Source organism: Cydia strobilella, chromosome Z (genome assembly GCF_947568885.1).
Source record: "Cydia strobilella chromosome Z, ilCydStro3.1, whole genome shotgun sequence".
NCBI classification, from domain to species: Eukaryota; Metazoa; Arthropoda; class Insecta; order Lepidoptera; family Tortricidae; genus Cydia; species Cydia strobilella.
In genome coordinates, this window is record NC_086068.1 from 32,764,169 (window position 1) to 32,784,805 (window position 20,637).

The 20,637-nt window shown below is 36.2% G+C and overlaps 1 protein-coding gene across 1 annotated transcript in view; it reads left to right on the top strand.

The window, feature by feature from the left end:
• LOC134754373 (uncharacterized) overlaps nt 1-20,637 on the top strand; it is a 399,152-nt gene that overhangs the window by 328,517 nt on the left and 49,998 nt on the right. The window contains exon 2 of the mRNA XM_063690675.1: nt 7,789-7,839. Within this exon, the coding sequence (XP_063546745.1) occupies nt 7,801-7,839 (39 nt within the window). The 5' untranslated portion in view covers nt 7,789-7,800. The remainder of the gene's footprint in view (nt 1-7,788; nt 7,840-20,637) is intronic.

The window sequence follows — 20,637 nt, forward strand, 5'->3', positions numbered from 1 at the left end:
TATTGTTACTACTTGGCTTGGCACCGACTTCAAACATATCAGTTGGTAACGCATATGCTTAAACACGGAACCCTAAAAAGGATAATATTTTATTTCATCCTTTTTGAAGTTGGTTTATATTTTTTTTATAAAAGTTTTTTTTTGAAAGGAATTCCATCTTACATCCAAGGTGGTCCCATATTAATTTGGTTTTGATCCGACTTTCAAAGGCATGTATGGACATTTGGGTGTTTTCTTTGACACATATATTTCAAATGTATTTCGAATTTGTAATAGACCCCGAAGTATGAAGTGGCAGTTCATGGCCTTCACTAAATTAAAAAGCTACTTTGTTTCACTCCCTGGAGTGACGAAAGTCGCACTTTCCTCACTCTCTGGAGTGACGAATGTAGGCTTGTTGGAGCTGCTGAGGTAAAAATGTTATTTCATTTGTTATGTAAATCCGTCTTCACCAATAACTGTGATCGAATTGAATTGTGAATCAATTCATAGAAAATATGATCTAGAAACTAGCTGACGCTAACTCTATTTTGCCAGAGATCGTACTTAGGCGAATACCTAAGGGAGCTAAATGATCTAGAATAATTGGGTAGTTGACAATTTTTTTAATGGTATCAGTCGATCAGGTTTGTTTTGAGGATCAAATGTCTGTATGGGTCGCAATACAAAAGTCACAAATGATGGTCAGTCTGGCATCCGCACTTTACTGGCGAAACGCTCTAACAAAATGGCAACACATCGTGACGTCACCGTGTCACTTTGCTTAGAAGCAGTTTCGATGAATGGAAAACAAGGAAATTGCGATTTTGTCGGTGAAATGTTGCGTTTATGTTTATTGTTGCTATACAATTTATTTAATAAAATGTAAGGAATCGAATGGTACCGTTATTTTTTTCCTATTTGAAAGTTTAAAAAATTTTTTTTTTTAAACAGGTGTATTTTTTTATTATTTCCATATAAGTATTTTTTAAGTTTCCAATTTATTGTGATAAATTGCCAATTTTCTATCTATTTAACTAGATTTAGTTATAAAATTTAACATGTGTCAACTACCCTATTAGTAGGCCAATATATTACTTCAAGGTTTGATCCGCAGTGCCAAAATATCGGAAAATCAATAATATAATAATACATGATAAATATCCCGTTTTCTATAATGATTATTATTAGAAGGCCATGCAAATATTGTAAGTCACCGTACTGGAATTCAAAATAAAAAGATGTAATAAATGTTTTAATTTTATTTTACAATTCCTACTTTATTAGAGGCTGGGCAGGAAGGGACTGCTTTACTGTTCAAACAAACTATTAGCGCTTTAAAAAAACTGATACCCGACACTTGCAAACCTGGACTTCCTTGGGCTCGTTCTACTCAAAATAGTCAGTATTCTCCATCCTACGATAAAAAGATATCCTAAAATATCGGTTTCATCACGTCAGGTTTTAGTACCAAAAAATTATCGCAGTCTGCGTGACGTAGTGGAACTAAAACTTCCATACAAATATTTAGGACATGTTTTTTTTTTTATTAGCATCAGGATTCAAATAGAATATGCTAGTGATTCTGTTGGAAGAACCCGAAATGGTTCTAATCTGTGATAATCAGATTTTCAATATTTTTTAAGAAAACGTTCATAAAGTAATTTATTGATAACTAGCTGTGCCCGCGTCTTCGCTTGCGTGGAATTCGGTCTGTGTCAGTAAGCGGCTAATTCACCCCTAATTTATCTCCCTGTCCCCTGGAGACGGAACTTAAAGTAAAGTTGACAGATGGATACGCTAGAGGACTTTAGTTCAGATAGAATATTTTACAATTAGGTACCTACCACCAAATATCTATCGATATAACTCCGTAATAGATGGATACAGTCTAAGGAAAAAACGTGCCTCGAAAATCACGAAAATTTGATTCTCGATCAGATGTCGCTACTACCTTTGGCCTACTCTCGTATAGAGGGCGTTGACGGTTTCGTTTGTTATTATTTAACAATTTTAACGCATATCAGTGAAAGAACATGGGTCAAAATAATAAAAATAAAATCAAAATAACAAAATCTTCATTTTTAGTTTTAAAGTGTGTCGATAGATGGCAGTGAATTTACTGTGGTTACAAAATTTACTATGACAGTACCGCTCTATAATATTATATCCTCTTTGCTACCACTAAATAAAATTACACTCCAAAATGAATATTTTTTTTGCCCTTATTCAAATTTTTGACGTGATTTAAACGACATAGAGTAGTATAGTAGGTGTATATCGAACGATACACTACATAATTCCGAAATTTTTTATTCCGAATTTTAAAATGTCGAATTTTATCATTCCGATTTTTAAATGCTCGACCCATCAAAATTCTGACTGTCATAATTACGAATGATGAAAATCACGAAGATTTATATTTCCGAAAACCCAAAAAGCCGAATTTTGTAAATTCCGAACTACATAATTCGACTATAACAATTCCGATGGTGGCAAACACCGAATTTAACATTTACGATTTTCATAATCACGAATTCGGAATTGCCCTTATTCCGAATTAACGTGATTCCTATTTTAAATATCCCAATTTTAAAATTTCCACTTTTCTGGCAACAGTTCGTTTTCTTGGGGGTCGCAGTTCTAACCTAACCTAACCCACTTTTCTGGCAACGGTTCGTTTTCTTGGGGGTCGCAATTCTAATCTAACCTAACCCACTTCTGGCAACAGTTCGTTTTCTTGGGGGGTCGCAGTTCTAACCTAACCCACTTCTAGCAACAGTTCGTGTTCGCAGGTTCGCAGTTCTGTCTAATTTATTTATGCCGAATTTTTATGCCAAAAATATTTTATGCCGAATTTAACATGACGCGGCACGACAGGTACCCGTAATAATACGATAGATTTAGATTTTAAATAAAAGTATATTTATTTGTCATTCCTAGGTCAAATCCTTTATTTGACTGGGTTACTAAGGAATCGCCAGTACGGCGTTTAGACTAGGGCTCCCGGTATCCGTGTTACACGCCGAAACGAATACCCGTGTTCTTAAGCCCGGCGGTACTAAGAACCCGGTTTACACGGAACCGCCGGGATTCGAAAACGTTTCGAAGGAACGTTCCCAAGAAACGTATCTCAGACACGTATCTCCGTGTACACGGGTACTTAAGACCGTTCCGAACGGGTCTGAATACTCCGAACCAGTTTGAGCCAATGTACAATGGTAACAAGGTCCACTTTCCAATGGGTTAATTATTCTCAAAATATAGACAGACACCCATCGCGCACTTTTTTGTAGACTTTTTTCCACCATACATGTGTCGTTATATCTCAAATAGATTGGGCAGCGTTTCCGATTAAGCTCCTGGCCAGCGTGATTTTTTCTAACTTCATTAGCAAACATCGTCATATTTCTACCAATTTAAACAAAACCTTAACAAAATATACACATAAACATTCCCAAAGAAAAACTTCATTCACAGGTGAGGTCTGGTTATCGCGAACATACAGGCAGACATACGGACGCGGCGGGGGACTTTGTTTTATAAGGTTTACCTACACTACATTATATGACAAGAAATACAATTTCATATCATGTTCTCAAATTAAACTAAAAATAAAAAAGCAAGTTAAAAATGTATTTTTTTTATAAATACTTACCTAATGCCAATTTCGAACATTAGTTTGACTTCCTGCCTACATACTGAACTCGATGGTTCTAATTTTTTTTTTAATAACAGGTTTTTGTACTAGCAGGTTTTTATTTTATTTTATTGCTAATCCGCAACGTAAAAAAAGTAGCTATTTAAAGTGCTATATTTTTTTTATTTTATTTATTTTATTTACTAGAGATAAATCACAAATTTTACATGGTAATTAATAAAAAGTATCGTTAAACCAGAATGGTTTGTCTCGATACTCCATTCCGCAGTACTTACATAATCAAATATACAATACGATACTTAGGTACACATCCAGTTCGTATATAAAATACTACTTTGATAAGAAGCGTGAATACTCGTAATACCTATTGCAAGCAAAAACTACCTGCTCAAGAAAGGGTTTTCTAAACCGTTTATTGAATTTCGACTCTATGACCCACGGAATAAGGTTAAATATGACAGAAACTCGTCATGAATCTTTTGTCTATTCATTTGTAGCTGGCGTTCGTTCCTTCGCTACTATCGTCAAGGACGTGTCCGGAGCCACGGATAAATAAGATACGTATCTTCGAATACCCGTTTATCCGTGTACACGGGTCTTAACTACACGTTTCTTAATTAAACGTGCGGAACGGGCCAGAAAACCGTTTACGTATTATTCGGAAACGGGTATTCGAAACGTGTAAACGAAACACGGATTCGACCGCGAGCCCTAGTTTAGACCGGCACGTTCGCACTTTAGCTCATGTATCTCCAAAGCTAATGCAGATCCCATTCTCAAACTATCCAAGTATTTTTTATGAACTACTAGCTACATTTTGAAGTAAAAATAAAAAATTTCAAAAATACCGAACTATATAAATTCGAATTAAAATTTTCATTTCCGGTTTTTTGTATGAAAAAATTAAATTTTTTTGAACGGCGAGAAAGAGCAATTAAAATTGTATAAAAACCAATATTCAACTTATTTTTCAGTTTATGATATAATAAGCTTTTGAAAAATGCTCTTCTCTGATTCCGTCCATTTTTTAAATGCTTCTAACCTGGAAATGGTGCCGAATAAAAATAAAATAAAAGTATATTTATCAGTACGGTTTTACTCACTATTATTTTTAGTCACTTTTGGCGACATGTTTCGGACTCTTTGGGAATCCTTCCTCAGGCACGAGTGTCCGCAGCGGTTGTACGTCGTGCACTGCCCGCGCCGCCCGCCTCGTCGCTCGTTGCGCACGCGCTAATGGGGCGGGGGCCACCTGCATGGAAGCCTATAATACCTAGGGTCAAGCGGCCAGTGTGTTGTGACGATCGCGGGGACATAGTGAGTTGAGTGCAGTTTGCTTGACTTCGTTCGATACAGCCGCCCTACCAGACCTTCACTTGACGACTCCATCTGCGGACTGCCCCGCGCCCCCCGCCACCGCTCCATCAGCGCGTGCGCAACGAGCGACGAGGCGGGCGGCGCGTGCAGTGCACGACGCACAACCACCGCGGACACTCGTGCCTGAGGAAGGATTCCCAAAGAATCCGAAACATGTCGCCAAAAGCGACTAAAAATAATAGTGAGTAAAAACCGTGCTGATAAATATTTTGAAATATGTCTCACGATAGTTTAAGTGCGAAAATAAAAGTATATACAATTTCAGGACATCGAGTAGTATAATTATTCCAAATATCAGCAAATTCTATAACCTGACCCTTTTTTCGCTGCCCGCTTGGCGTGAAATGCCCCCAGTATACGTGACCTCTATAAGCGACATTACTAGCATCCACAACCTCTGTTAGCGAGAGCCTCTGTAAGTGAGAAATAGTTATTTGTGCAACATGAGAGGAAAGTTGGTTTTTCTTGCGAGTGTTTATTTTACACGAGATGTAAAATAACTTTGCTCTTGTGTTGCACACATAATTTTTCACCTCAGTAGTGAGAACATATTAAAGGTTAAAATGTATTTCGAATTACACAGAAATCACAGAATAAACAGAAAAAAAAGTATTATAATATGTACGATACGATACGAGGGAGTGACGAAAGTAGGCTTGTTCGAGCTGCTGGGGTGAAAACGTTTTATTTGCACCTGGCTAAGTGGAAAACTGGATAAATGGAAAACCTGGATAAGCGGGACCAAACAGCCGGTCCCTTGCGATTCCACTTATCCAGTTTCCAGTGTATATTTATTACATATATTATATTTATTACATATATTATAATTATATTAGGTGTACTTCGTCTGCGTGGAGTTAGTAATTTTTTATCCAATCTGCATTTTATCGATTCCCCATACAAACTTCCACCCCCCTTTTCACCCCCTAAAAAAACTACCCTATGTCCTTCCCCGGGACGCAAACTATTTCTATACCTAATTTCAACTAAATCGATCACACAGGCAGACAGATAGACTTTCGCATTTATAATATTAGTATGGACATACCATACATTGCTCGTTTAAAAGTATAAGAAAAATAACAAAAAACTTAAAAAAAACCTACTCGTACCAGTCTTGAACCCGAATCCTCTTGCACGTATTTCCACGAACATACCGCACCGCCATTTCAGCATACTTACGCTCCGTGAAATTGTCTACTACAAGGATCACGGAAACACTGTTTGCATGTGTGAGTAATAGTAGAAAATAGCATGACAGAAACACTCTGTCGACATTAAAGGTGGTTTTTGTACAATTAAGTATTCAATGTTTATTATAATAGTTCAATGTTTATGTAAAGAGTGCGCTAAACATACTTTTAAGTATACAGATATCAAGACTATTCCACAAAAAATAAAACCTGAAAATTTGCGAATCTGGCACCATCTAGCGGGGTTTAAGCTTTGAGTAACCTAGTCGAACCACCTTAACAATCTACTATTAACCAACTATTAGGTTTCAAATATTAGTTCAAAGAGGTTTTATCTCACCAATTCTTCTCCATCATTTTTTTAATTGGCTGTTTGTCGATTTCGTTCGCGCGTTTGCCTTGCTCGCGCACTGGAATCGCGCGTAAAAATAATAACGCGCCAGCCATTTTCCGTATTTGTCATAAAATTGGAATATATTTGCATGTTTTGAGTTTATATATTGACGAAAATGTCATTATCAAGCATTGAAAATAAAGAACACATAAAATTGACGCTGCCAGTAATACTACTAGAAAGATAGCCTTTTACCATCAAAATCGGGTGATAAATAATTGGCGACATATGAAACTTTTATACAATGGAAAACCAGCACAAACGCCTAGTCTTTCTTGGAAAACATGTTGGTAGCTTAGTGCAATGAACAGGCGAATAAGTGCCTACAAGCCCAGCACGCTTTTGTGCAATTATTCGATGTTAAAACTGTAAGCCACCATTTTAAAAAACGAATTTATAAGTTTTGTTTATTCCTCGCAAGTGTGTTAAAAAGGTCGTATGTAACGCGTGTGCATTGGTCATTACACACAACGTAGCACACTTGTATCATTATCATTATTGCATTAAGTTTTTACGTCTTTTGATATTAAGTTTTAAGTATTTATCAATCAATCAATTCTCAATAGGGGATATTACTGCAATGTTCTGCCACCAGAGTGCAGCACTAGCCTTTTTAGTAAACCATAGAGTAACTTATACATACTGTACCTTTAACAGGTATTTAACAAGTTTTCAGAGATAATAAAATATGACATTGATGCATCAAGGCGGTTTGTTTACAGAGGACCTACCGGGAAACGCGAATCCGAAATTTCGCTATCTGCCTCTTTATCTCTCGAATAAGCAAGTGTCAGAGATGTTAGATAACGAAATTTCGATTTTCTGTTGTGGTAATAGCGCCCCCTACGCAGAATTTCGCGTAATATTTCCTGTTGATTAATTTTACTGTAAGTAATGTGATATTATTGTTATTATTTAATTTAGTGTTGACTTGTAAACTGACTTTATAAAACGAATGACTGACTATTTAAGTTTTTAGATTTTATTATTAAATTTATTTTCTCGGATTCAACTTCATGTTAATTGCGCCTTTCTTCCTACTGGCGGAAGAAATCTTAAAAAGGTTAACAAAACAATAAAAGGTATGTTCTAAATGACCCAATTACTTTTAATGGTTTTTGTGTAACGTCCAAATTGAAAACGCAATTAAACGTTCAGCTGCAGTTAGCGCGAGATTACTGGAGGCCGCAGCCACAATGGAACTGAAGAATATGGTGGTTTTAAGATCTTTTTGTGTAAGTATATTACCGTTAATAATTAAAAAAAATCTCACTTCATTTTTTTAGGTGCATATAGGTGTTCAGAAACGTTCAAAAATGGATTCATTTTTGATCCTTTTTCTTTAGCTTAATTTAATGTTTGCAATTAAAAATAATTCTAATTTCATGTAATAAAATAATCTCACAATTAACGTCATCCAAATTGTATATTTTTAAATAAAATATTCATTGATATATATGTATAAATACAATTATCATTCAAATCTATATGTTCAATATTTAACTATGGCAATTTTGTATTCAAAACTTTGACAGTTAGGGCTTTCAAAAACTCACCATTCATTCTCTCGATTCCTAACGACAATTCACTTTGCCACTTTTTGCGTATTTTTTCGTAATTTTTGAAATTTGGAAACCATACATGTAATTTGGATATTACATGGTCCTTACGAAGCCTCTGAATTGCGAGAAGGCAAGATTGTGGCATCGAGTCGAGCTCCACCTATTCAACGGACGTTCTCCAGTGAAGCCGTGGGTCATCCAGGTTGGCGCAGGGCACATCCAGCTACGTGCGAGTTCCAGAGCTGACAATCATCGCGTCCCAGCAGCAGTCAGGATCGACGAGTGGACAAAGCAGCGACGGACACACGGAGCATCCCATTTTAAAGGGAATCCAGCCGTAACCAGGAGTCAGTTACGGAATCCAGCCCATTCAGCACCAACCAGACCAGTCCAGGAGCATCCAGTGGGAACCAGTCAACCAACATCCAGATTCAGATCCAGAAGGAGTCAGCACAGAAGGAAGAAGTACGCGAAAGTGAGATCGTTCTATTTCCTTTCAATTCACAGTTCCTTTGTTTGTTTTTTCCTTGTAGCTGACCATCCATTCATTTCAAACATATCCATATAATTCATATTCATTACTTTTCCATCTAGTGCAGAAAGTAAATTCATTGTTTTCATTGCCATCATTTGATCAGTAGCAGGTAGATATTCACTAGTATTCATTAGCGGTATTCATATATTGTAGGCAAATATAATTATAACCTCTAAGCGCATTTCATATTAATATATACAATTTCATTGCACAATTTCACTTCAAACTTGATACCTAACTGTTAATTCATCACAATATTCATTAATTCATCAATATACTATCCTTTTTTCGATTTAAACATCACAATCGCACGTGAACACGTTATTCAGTCAATTTTTATAGCGAACTGCAGTGTGCCTGGAGCGCGTAAACAAGGTAATTAAGCCATTGCATAATTTTATTGCACCTCAGATCTATAGTGCATAAAAGTTAAGCGCCTGAGAATTTCGCATAGCAAATTTTATCAAAGACAATTTATTTCATTTCAAATTAATTTTGAGTAGGGTCATACTTAGTTTACCTTAGTTCACAATGTCTTCGGAACAAGAGTTAAAGAAACTTTATTACAAGCGTGGGGTTATTAAAGGCAAACTTAATGCTTTTCAGAAGTTTGTTTCAAATGTAGCAGCCGAGCCGCAATTAAGTGATTTGCAGCTTGCCGAGTTACAGTTAAGATTTGACAATACAGTGCCTATATACGATGAATTTGATGCATTACAGACAGACATCGATATTTCGTCTGCGTCTGCAAGCGGAGGGGATATCGGAGAGGAGTGGGCTCTTTTCGAAAATACCTACTTCACAAGCCTGTCGTCTGCGCAAGTGCTGATTCAAAAGCATTCGAGGCGTAATTTTCCCGATAATAAGTTGGAGGTAAGCTCTGCTAATACCGTTGTCAAGGCACACAATTCAAACTTCATCAATTTACCAAAAATCAATTCACATGAAATACCGTCAGATTCAAAAATTGACGTCCCGAGTTTGTGGAAGTCAGATTCAATTCAGTTAGAACAAAACATTTGTGAGGAGCAGTCTTTAAAGACTGATCCTGATGATCATTTCAAATCTTCAATGCAGTTGAAAAAGTCGCCTGAGGTTCTAGGGGACTCATGTCAACATACTTCAGCTACGTCTCCCTCAGTGGAGCGTCATTCAGAAGCCAAGCAACATGGCTATATTACACACAAAGAGCTTGAGCATTCTAATAATTTATTACTGCGTAGGGCTCAAGGAGACTCCTTTCCGACACGGTATCCTCTGTTTCACGGTGGAGGTAAACTCATTTTTGTGGGGGGAAGACTGAGCAACTCGAGCTACGCTTACGACCTCAGACATTCAGTGTTGCTCAGTTCAACATCCAAACACAGTACGTTCAAAAAATGTATTGAGTCACAATATCCATTTCTTGAGGCTGGTGGCGATTATGCTGGTCCAGTTTTGATATTCAGTCAAAAAGGTAATCTTTATGCATTTGTGTGCCTTGCAACAGGAGCAGCGCCCCTCAAACTGGATTCAGATTCAAATAAACATGCGTTTATTGCAGCCTTGCGCCGATTCATTGCACGCCGCGATAAACCGCAGACAATATTGTCTGATAATGCATCGACGTCATCGGAGGTAACCGAAGACATCCAGTCTTCTTTCACGCTACCTTTGCACATAACATACGAAGGGATGTCTGCACTACTGATTCAAATTAAGGCAATTTCAAACTTAAGGCCGCTGACTTCAATGTCAGATGATCCAAATAGCTTTAGTCCCTTAATTCCTTCCCACTTCCTTATAGGGCGATCCACAATTTTCATATCTCACGCACAGATTGCTAACTCAAGGACTTCGCCAAATCAACGTTCGTGGCCCCATTCAACAGGAGAACTCCAGGAAGGCGTTCTGGTTGCCGTGCAGGACAAAACTGCCTCCTCTTCTGTTCTGGCAACTCGGTCGAGTCGTCCGAGGCATTCATGGCAGCGACGGCGTCGCAAGCGGATCAAGGATATACAGACAAAGAGAGGAGACTATCCGATGGGCATTCAAAAACATCCATCCTCTCCCTGTCGACACATAGTTGAAGTTCCCACACTTCAAGGCCGGGAGCATGTTCAGAAACGTTCAGAAATGGATTCATTTTTGATCCTTTTTCTTTAGCTTAATTTAATGTTTGCAATTAAAAATAATTCTAATTTCATGTAATAAAATAATCTCACAATTAACGTCATCCAAATTGTATATTTTTTAAATAAAATATTCATTGATATATATGTATGTATAAATACAATTATCATTCAAATCTATATGTTCAATATTTAACTATGGCAATTTTGTATTCAAAACTTTGACAGTTAGGGCTTTCAAAAACTCACCTTTCATTCTCTCGATTCCTAACGACAATTTCACTTTGCCACTTTTTGTACTTCTTCGTAGTTTAGAAAGTAAACCAGCATTTAAAACTACAGTCCACTCTTATTTCACCACCTAAACAACACCTGAGACCAGCGAAGATTTTACATATAGGTAATCTATAATAAATATTACACTTTGGTGTTTGTCAGTTATCTATCTATATATATAAATGCACGTGTCCTGACTGACTCATCAACGCAGAGGCGAAACCACAAAAGCTAGAAAGCTGAAATTTGCACACCAGGTTGCATTTATAAAGTGTACAAGAGATAAGAAGCGATTTTGAAAAATTCAACCCCTGGAGGTTAAAAAGAGGATGAAAGTTTGTATGGGGTTCAAGTTTTATTTTAAGCTAGCAATTTGAGACTTGGTAAAAAGATATATTATTAGAATACAAGTAAACTAATTTCAGCGTTTTTGAAAATTCATGCCCCAAGGTGGGGAAAAAAGGGTTGAAAGTTTGTATGGAGATCAAAAATTTTATCAAGTGCAGGACTTGAAACTTTGTATATGTGCATACTATTAGAATACAGGAAAAGTAATTTCAGCGTTTTTAAAAATTCATCCCCTAAAAGGGTTAAAAAGGGGTTGAAAGTTTGAAACCATTACAAATGCTTTGAAACTTCTTAAAAAGGCATAATAGCCGCTTACAAAAAAAATTTTTCGACGTTTTTGGAAATTCAACCCCTAAATAGGGTTAAAAAGGGGATGAAAGTTTGTCTTGTGGTTTAAATTTTATTATAAGCTAGGAACTTGAAACTTTGCAAAAAGGTATTATATTAATAAACAAGAAAACTAATTTCAGCGTTTTTAAAAAGATCATCCCCCAAGATGGTGAAAAAGGGGTTGAAAGTTTGTATGGAGATCAAACATTTTTTTGAGAGCGAGACTTGAAACTTTGTATAAAGGCATATTATTAGAATACCAGTAAACTAATTTCAGCGTTTTTTAAAATTCATCCCTTAAAGTGGTGAAAAGGGGGTTGAAATTTTGTATGGAGATCAAAATTTTTTTGTAGTGCAGGATTTGAAACTGTGTATGGGCATATTTTTAGAATAAAAGAAAAGTAATTTCAGCGTTTATAAAAATTCATCCCTAAACAGGGTTAAAAAGGGGTTGACAGTTTATATCCATTACAAATGCTTTGAAACGTCTTAGAAAGGCATAATAGCCGATTAAAAAAAAGGGATTTCAACATTTTTGGAAATTCAACCCCTAAGGTGGTTAAAAAGGGGACGAAATTTTGTATGGGGTTCAAATTTTATTTTAAGCTAGGAGTTTGAAACTTTGTGAAAAGGTGTTTTATTAAAATACAAGAAAACTGGTTTCAGCGTTTTTGAAAATTCATTCCCCAAGGTGGTGAAAAAGGGGTTGAAAGTTTTTTTTTTATACTACGTCGGTGGCAAACAAGCATACGGCCCGCCTGATGTTAAGCAATCTCCGTAGCCTATGTACGCCTGCAACTCCAGAGGAGTTACATGCGCGTTGCCGACCGTAACACTCCTCTCCCTCGAGCTCTGGCAACCTTACTCACCCGCAGGAACACAACACTATTAGTAGGGTCTAGTGTTATTTGGCTGCGGTTTTCTGTAAGGTGGAGGTACCTCCCCAGCTGGGCTCTGCTCTAGATCTGGAATGACATCCGCTGTCCTGTGCCCTACCACACAAAGCGAGATGTCATTCACAGTGCCCATACCTCTCTTTTGTACGTAGTTTAAGGACATACCCGGGTCCATTTAAGGACATACCCGGGTCCATTTAAGGACATACCCGGGTCCAGTTTGTATGGAGATCAAACATTTTTTGAGTGCGGGACTTGAAACTTTGTATAAAGGCATATTATTAGAATACTAGAAAACTAATTTCAGCGTTTTTTAAAATCCATCCCCTAAAGGGAATTAAAAGGGGATGAAAGGATAAATGGGGTTGAAGTTTCGCAGAGCAGAAACTATATAAGCTAAAAAAGTTAAATTAGCACACAAGGTTACATTTTAAAAGTATACAAGATATATGAAGCGATTTTGAGAAATTCAAATGTTGAAAAAGGGATGAAAGTTTGTATGAGGTTCAAGTTTTATTTTAAACTAGGAATTTGTGACTTTATAAAAAGGTAATTTATTAAAGGGGATACAAATTTGTATTATAGGGTTCAAGTTTTATTTTAAGCTAGGAATTTGAAACTTTATAAAAAGGTATTTTATTACAATACAAGAAAACTAATTTCAGGGTTTTTGAAAATTAATCGCCTCAGGGAATTAAAAGGGGATGACAGTTTGTATGGGGATCAAACATTTTTTGAGTGCGGGATTTAAGAGGCCGGTGTCGATTTTAGTCGCAAAAATGTAATATTGATAGATTTAATCGATGAAATTGTACACCTTTTGTCACCAAATTAAAATAACAAGTACTGGTTTCTATTAGCACGTCTTCTTATCTTGCCTTTTATCAGATCAATTTTTTGAAAACAGACTCACTAAATTAGTAATGATTTTTTTTCTGAAGGACGTTTAGGTAAACGCGCGTAAAGCACTGATTTTGTCGCTCTTATTTGTAAATTTCGTAAAGTTTGGACTGCTAAAAATGGTACATTTGTATTACACATATTCTGTACTTGACCTTTATCAGATTGCATTTTTGTTATATGACTTAGAATTCGAGGAAATGAAAGCTAAACGAATTCGATTTTCTCTAGAAATTACTTCAAAACATGTAACAATTTCTCTGAAAATTGACTTAATTTCAACGTAATTTGGATACTTAAACAATCTACAACATTTGCCGAAACTATTCTTATACATCAATTTGTATAATTTACCACCATAATTTTTTGACGAATTTTTAAAAACTGCCCCTTCTCTTCATATATTACCGGTGACGCACGCTCGCGACCTTATTATTAAAAGGCAAGATGAGAAAACGTGCTAATAGAAACCAATACTTGTTATTTAGATATAACGTAACAAAACGTGTATAATTTCAACGATTAAATCTATCAATATTAAATTTTTGCTCCAAAATCGACTACGGCCTCTTAAAACTTTGAATCAAAGCAAATAATCAGAATACAAGTTGATAGTTTGAATCAATGCAAAGCGAGATTATAATATTTGTATATGTATTAATAAATATTTTGCAAATCCGATTAGGTATAGGTATACATATAACATAAACTTTTTAAAACATATGTCCACTATAATATTTTATTTCCAAAATTATCTATGTTGAGTGCATGCTCTTTTCCAATTTGAACTAAGTCTTTCAGACGGAAAAATTCTCACTTGCATGAAACTTATTTTATTTATGCATTCCGATTTGCACAGGTAATTAGCAGCCAAGCCATTTATAGGCAGATACCCTCTCAAGTGGATTCCGACATTATACAAAATTTATACTATACTTTGCTAGGCGTTTACTAATTTTAGTAAAGCTATTCATTCAAAGATGGCGCTAGCGGTTCTAATTTATTTATACGCTAACACGTTCATTTAATTAAATTAGTTAAAAAACAACTTTTAAGGTATATACATATATAGATTAATTGATGTTGGAGAAAAATACAACAATTTGAATTAAATTTAAACTTTGTTATTTGTGTTTATATATTATATACATATGGAGTTATATGCGTTTTGTTATCAAACTCATCGAATTTAGTAAAGCTATTCGTTCCTAGATGGCACTAGCTGTACCTGATTTCCATAATGATTCCACGTTATTAGAGCATTTTAGCCGAAAAAAAAACTAAATACGGACTTCTTATCATTTTGTCATGTCTATCTGTACATAATTGTCGTAAAATATCGTAGAAACTGTAAAATATGTATTGTTTACCAGTTGATAATATTCAATAAATAATTTGATAAAGACATATTATTTTTCATGACACTTGCTCAAAAATTTGTAGGTAAATAACATCAAAGTGAAATAATTTATTTACTATACGTATCGTTGTTTAAAGGTAAGAAATAAAAATAACATTCTTAGTAAGAAATATTATACGTAATTTTACTGATTTTCGAGCTTTTCGTCACTAGATGCCATTAGTAGTCCTTATTTTTATTGTTGTTTTTATGTAACATACTTTATAGTAACACGAATTACACCCGAAAATACAACACGGGATTATTAGGGTCCGTATTCGTACCCAAAGGGTAACAATTAGACCCTATAGTACTAAGACTCCGCTGTCAATCCGTCCGTCCATCCATCCGTCTGTATGCGTAACAAAGGCGCGTTATCGGAGAGCGCACTTACACTGGTTTTTTTAGCGTTGGACTAGCCCGCGCTCGCCACGATGCACGAACCAGGTAAGGGACAGGGACGGATTGCGATTAAAACATTTTGATGGATTCATGACAAGTATGTATAGATATATTAATTGAATATATCTACATCTTTATTTATATTGTACCAATGCATGTTTATTTATATTTTTAGTTAGTAATTTATATTTTATGTATGTATAACTCATTACTGTTTGGCTGGTTGTTTATTATTTACATTGTATAAAAAAACGTTATTTTAGTTTATTAAAAATTTGTCTGTAATACCTATATATTGTAACAAAGCCGATATTGTTTAAAAAGGGCATATATGTATTAATTTTGTTAAATATAGTTTTAGTTTTTAGTCTGTAACATTAGAGAGGAATATTTTAATAGTTGATTATTTGTAAAACGGATTATTACCTAATGTTATTATTTAACTGATTAGTAAAAAAATGTTATTATTGTTTGTTTTAAATATGTAAATACATACTTGTCATAAATCCATCAAAATGTTTTAATCGCAATCCGTCCCTGTCCCTTACCTGGTTCGTGCATCGTGGCGAGCGCGGGCTAGTTCAACGCTAACAAAACCAGTGTAAGTGCGCTCTCCGATAACGCGCCTTTGTTACGCATATCGATGACACATTTTAGACTGGTTCTGTAGCGTTCGACTTGCCGGCACTCAGTAACCGCAAAGACCACACAGCTAAGGAATATGTTTTCCCATTAGTTCATTTTAAACCTTATTGCAACCTCCATAGAGTGGTAATTGAATAACCGGTTAAAACGGCCATACCATTTTTTTATGCTAGTAAGTAGCACGTGCGGTTTCATTTAACAATAGACAAAGGATAAGCCGAAAGGGGACTGTTTGAAATCTACGAACTATACCCAGGCTGTATCTCATGAACCATGACAGCTAGACAGTTGAAATTTTCACAGATGATGTATTTCTGTTGCCGCTATAACAACAAATACTAAAAATAGAATAAAATAAATATTTAAGTTGGGCTCCCATACAACAAACGTGACTTTTTTGCGTAATGGTACGGAACCCTTCATGCGTGAGTCCGACTCGCACATGGCCGGTTTTTATTCTTACTTATTACGTGCACTTTTCATCATTAAAAGTAGTAATTTATTATTAGTTGTTTGTTTCAGTAAAAGAGTCGAGGTAATGAAATTTAGTTACAACAATACTCAATGCGTGGCTGATAGGATTAGGGCTCCAGGCAGGAAAGAAAAGCTAGTTTAAACACCAAAATATTATATTATTCTTTAAGTAAGACTACATCACAATGGCGTCTCATACAATCTAAAAAACACCTTCATTTGTTTTCACATTGACAGACAAATATCATAGACATCAAGTCTATACGCTTTATTTTTGTTGTTGACATTAATACCCTTCCTCAACAAAAGAAGCTAGGTACCGACAGCAGAGAAACTATAAACTGGAGGAATACTTTAGAAGTCCTTCAAACAAAAAAACATCAGCAAAATATATAAACTAAAAGAACACTTTACCAGTCTGTCATGTACCTACCATCTAGTCTACATACTTTTAAGTTTAAGTCAAAAATGACCACTCACACCTATTTGAGAACACAGGTCTCTAAAAGTCACTTTTCCCAACGCTTTTGTAAACAGGTCAGCCAATTGTTGACTTGTTGAAATGTGTTCTAATAACAATAAACCTTCAGTCACCTTTTGTTTAACAAAGTGGTATTTTAAGTCTATAGGTATGTTGTTATCTACATTATTTGCAACATGAATAGCCGACTGATTATCAATGTATATTTTAAAATTTTGAATAAGCAGCCCTAACTCCGAAAATGGTGATAATTACACGAACGCTGACGTTTATTACAGCGAAATGAGTCGTCCATACACTTACGGTGGTTTGTGTGAAATATTTGCTGCCTCAGAGATTTATAACTACTGTTTTGAAGTGTATCGTAACGGCGAGCTGCACGTAAGTTCTGGACAAACAGGACACCCCGTTGGTAGACGGCGTTTTACGGATAATTTGTCGAGTGGACACTTCGACGTAGACATGTTATGCATCGAACAAAGCATTTCGTCTCCGACGTACACGGATCCGGATCATTTTACATTTTTTCAAATGCGATTTATGTCATCCACTATCAACCAGGAACAAACAGCTGTGCAGTCTCTTTCGCTGTCATCCACGCAATCACCAACATTCACGCAGCCTAATATTTTAAAATTAAACACTTCTGATACAGATTCTATATTTGATTTACCTTCTCAGTATTCTCAACAGTCAAAGAAATGTAGAGTTCGTGTATCAGATTCTACGAGAAATAAACAAGTAAGGAATGCAGTTGCCAAATATCAAAAAAATAACCCTGAAGTGCATAGGAAGGCAGTTTCCAAATTTCAAAAAATCATCCCGAAGCGCATAGGCTATCTACGGCATTACACGATTCACAGCACCCTGGAATAAGACAAGAAATAAGAATGCGTCAATGGAAAAAAAAACAGGATTAGCTTATGACCACTATCGCATACGAAAAAGATGCAATGGTAGGAGTAGGTAAAAGAACTGAAATGCAGGTACTGTAATGCCCTAAAATGGAAAAGTGAGTCAGCCGGAATGTGCTGCTGTGAAGGAAAAGTCCATCTTCCTTCTTTTATGCCTCTTCCCGAGCCCTTATACAGCTTAATTATGGATTTGCATCCTGATCATATTCACTTCATGGAACGCATAAGAAACTATAATAGTTGTTTCCAGATGACATCATTTGGGGCAAAACAGATCAAAGAAGATGGGTTTATGCCCACTTTTAAAGTACAAGGTCAAGTGTACCATTTGATTGGGGGTCTGTATCCCTTGCCGAACCAGAATCCTCAATTCTTACAAATTTATTTTGTCGGAGAGGATGAGAAGGAGGCACGCTTAAGGTGTAACAACATACCTGATGTGAAACACGGATTATTTACACATTAGAAATAACCAGGCGCAACTCCGAGCGGATAATTACAGAAATCTACGCGACCATATAGGGTGCCATGATAGTGACGCTACCGAACTTGGCCAAATGGTTGTGCTTCCGGCAACATTTCATGGTTCTCCAAGGTACATGCATGAAAAAACTCAGGATGCCATGACTTACGTCCGCCGTTATGGTCGTCCTGATTTGTTCATAACGTTTACATGTAATTCTCATTGGGTAGAAATAGAAGAGGCCTTACTACCTGGTCAAAAACCCCATGACCGACAAGATATTATAGCTAGGGTATTCCATTTAAAAGTTAAGATTTTACTGACATTAATAACCCAGGGCGAGTTGTTTGGGGAAATGCAGTGCTATATATATTCAGTGGAATGGCAGAAACGCGGTCTGCCTCATATTCACTTACTGTTGTGGCTTCGAGACAGTCTCACTCCAGATAAAATAGACAGGGTTATAAGCGCAGAAATACCAGACACCACCAAAGACCCTCTTCTTTATGATATAATAAAATTTAATATGATTCACGGCCCTTGTGGTATTTTAAATAACAAGTCCCCGTGTATGAAAGCAGGTAGCTGTACCAATAAATATCCTCGGCCTCTACTTGATGACACGCAAACGGGAGAAGATGGATATCCAAAGTATCGACGTCGACATCCTGATAATGGTGGTTTTACTGTTGAAATAAAGGTCTGGGTTATACATATATATTATATTCCAAGGACATGTCAATGTAGAATGCTGTAATTCAATAAAATCAATCAAATATGTTTGCAAATATGTAACTAAGGGCAGCGACCAGGCTACATTTGGAATTGAAAATGAAGAGGATGAAACAAAAATATATGAAAGCGGTCGATATATTAGCAGTTCAGAAGCAGTTTGGCGTATACTCGCATTTTCGGTTCACAAAAGATTTCCCGCAGTCGTACAGCTCGCTGTGCACTTAGAAAATGGTCAGAGAATTTATTTCAATCCAAGTGACACCAGTCGCTTAGTTAATGTTATTAATGATCCTCCCAAAACTACACTTACCGCATTTTTCGAGCTATGCCAAAATGATAATTTTGCGAAAACTCTTCTTTACGTCGAAGTTATATTTATAAAAACGGTCGGTTTCAGAGAAGACGGCAAGGGAGTGATGTCATTAACTGGCCTGGAGTTAAAAAAGGTACTGCTTTAGGCAGAGTATATACTATCCATTCTAACAACTTAGAGTGTTATTACCTTAGACTGCTATTGCACGAAATTCATGGTCCTACATCTTTCTTGGAATTGAAAACTGTTAATGACATTGTTTATCCTACATACCAGGTAACATGTAAAGCTCTAGGTTTATAAGAAGACGAAAGTCACTGGGATGCAACTTTGGAGGAAGCCGCTGTCAGTGACTCTCCGGTTCGATTACGGGAGCTCTTCGCAGTGATGATAATATTTTGTTATTTATCTGATCCCTTAAGTCTTTGGGAAAAATACAAATATAATCTGTCCGAAGATATTCGTCACCGAATCGAGTTAGATATTGAAGAAGGCAATATAAATAACATTATATGTGAAGTTTACAATAAATGTTTACATTGCATTGAGGATACTGTACTCTCTTTGGGGGGTCAAAACTTACAACAGTATGGTTTGCCTCAACCATTAACCACTGATGTAAACATATTAAATAATAGAGAATTCCTTCGGGAAATAAACTATGATACCAATGTTTTGGCTCAAACGGTAGCTGAAAATGAGATATTATTAAACTCGGAGCAATCTGAAGTCTATAAAAAACTAATAGAAAGTATAGAAGCAGGCAGTGGTCAATTATTTTTCCTAGATGCACCTGGGGGAACCGGTAAAACTTTTCTTATAAATCTTTTACTGGCTAACAATAAGAAAAGATTGCGGCGTGGCCTTAGCTGTTGCATCGCCAGGTATTGCTGCTACCTTGCTAGAAGGTGGCAAAACCGCACACTTAGCTTTTAAACTTCCCTTTAATTTAGTACACTTAGAAACAGCAACATGTAATATATCAAAGCAAAGTAATTTGGCTCAATTACTGCGTCAATGCAAACTAATTGTTTGGGATGAGAGCTCTATGGCTCACAAAGCTGGCCTAGAGGCTCTTAGTCTCACCCTTAAAGATATAAGGGGTAGCGATGCTTTGATGGGCGGCCTGACTGTTCTTTTGGCGGGGGACTTTTAGCACCTCACGGTGAAACTGCAAACGTAGTATATACCAAAGTTCTACGGTGATTATAATAATAAAATTGCGGATAATTCTGAAGCTCAAACCCTA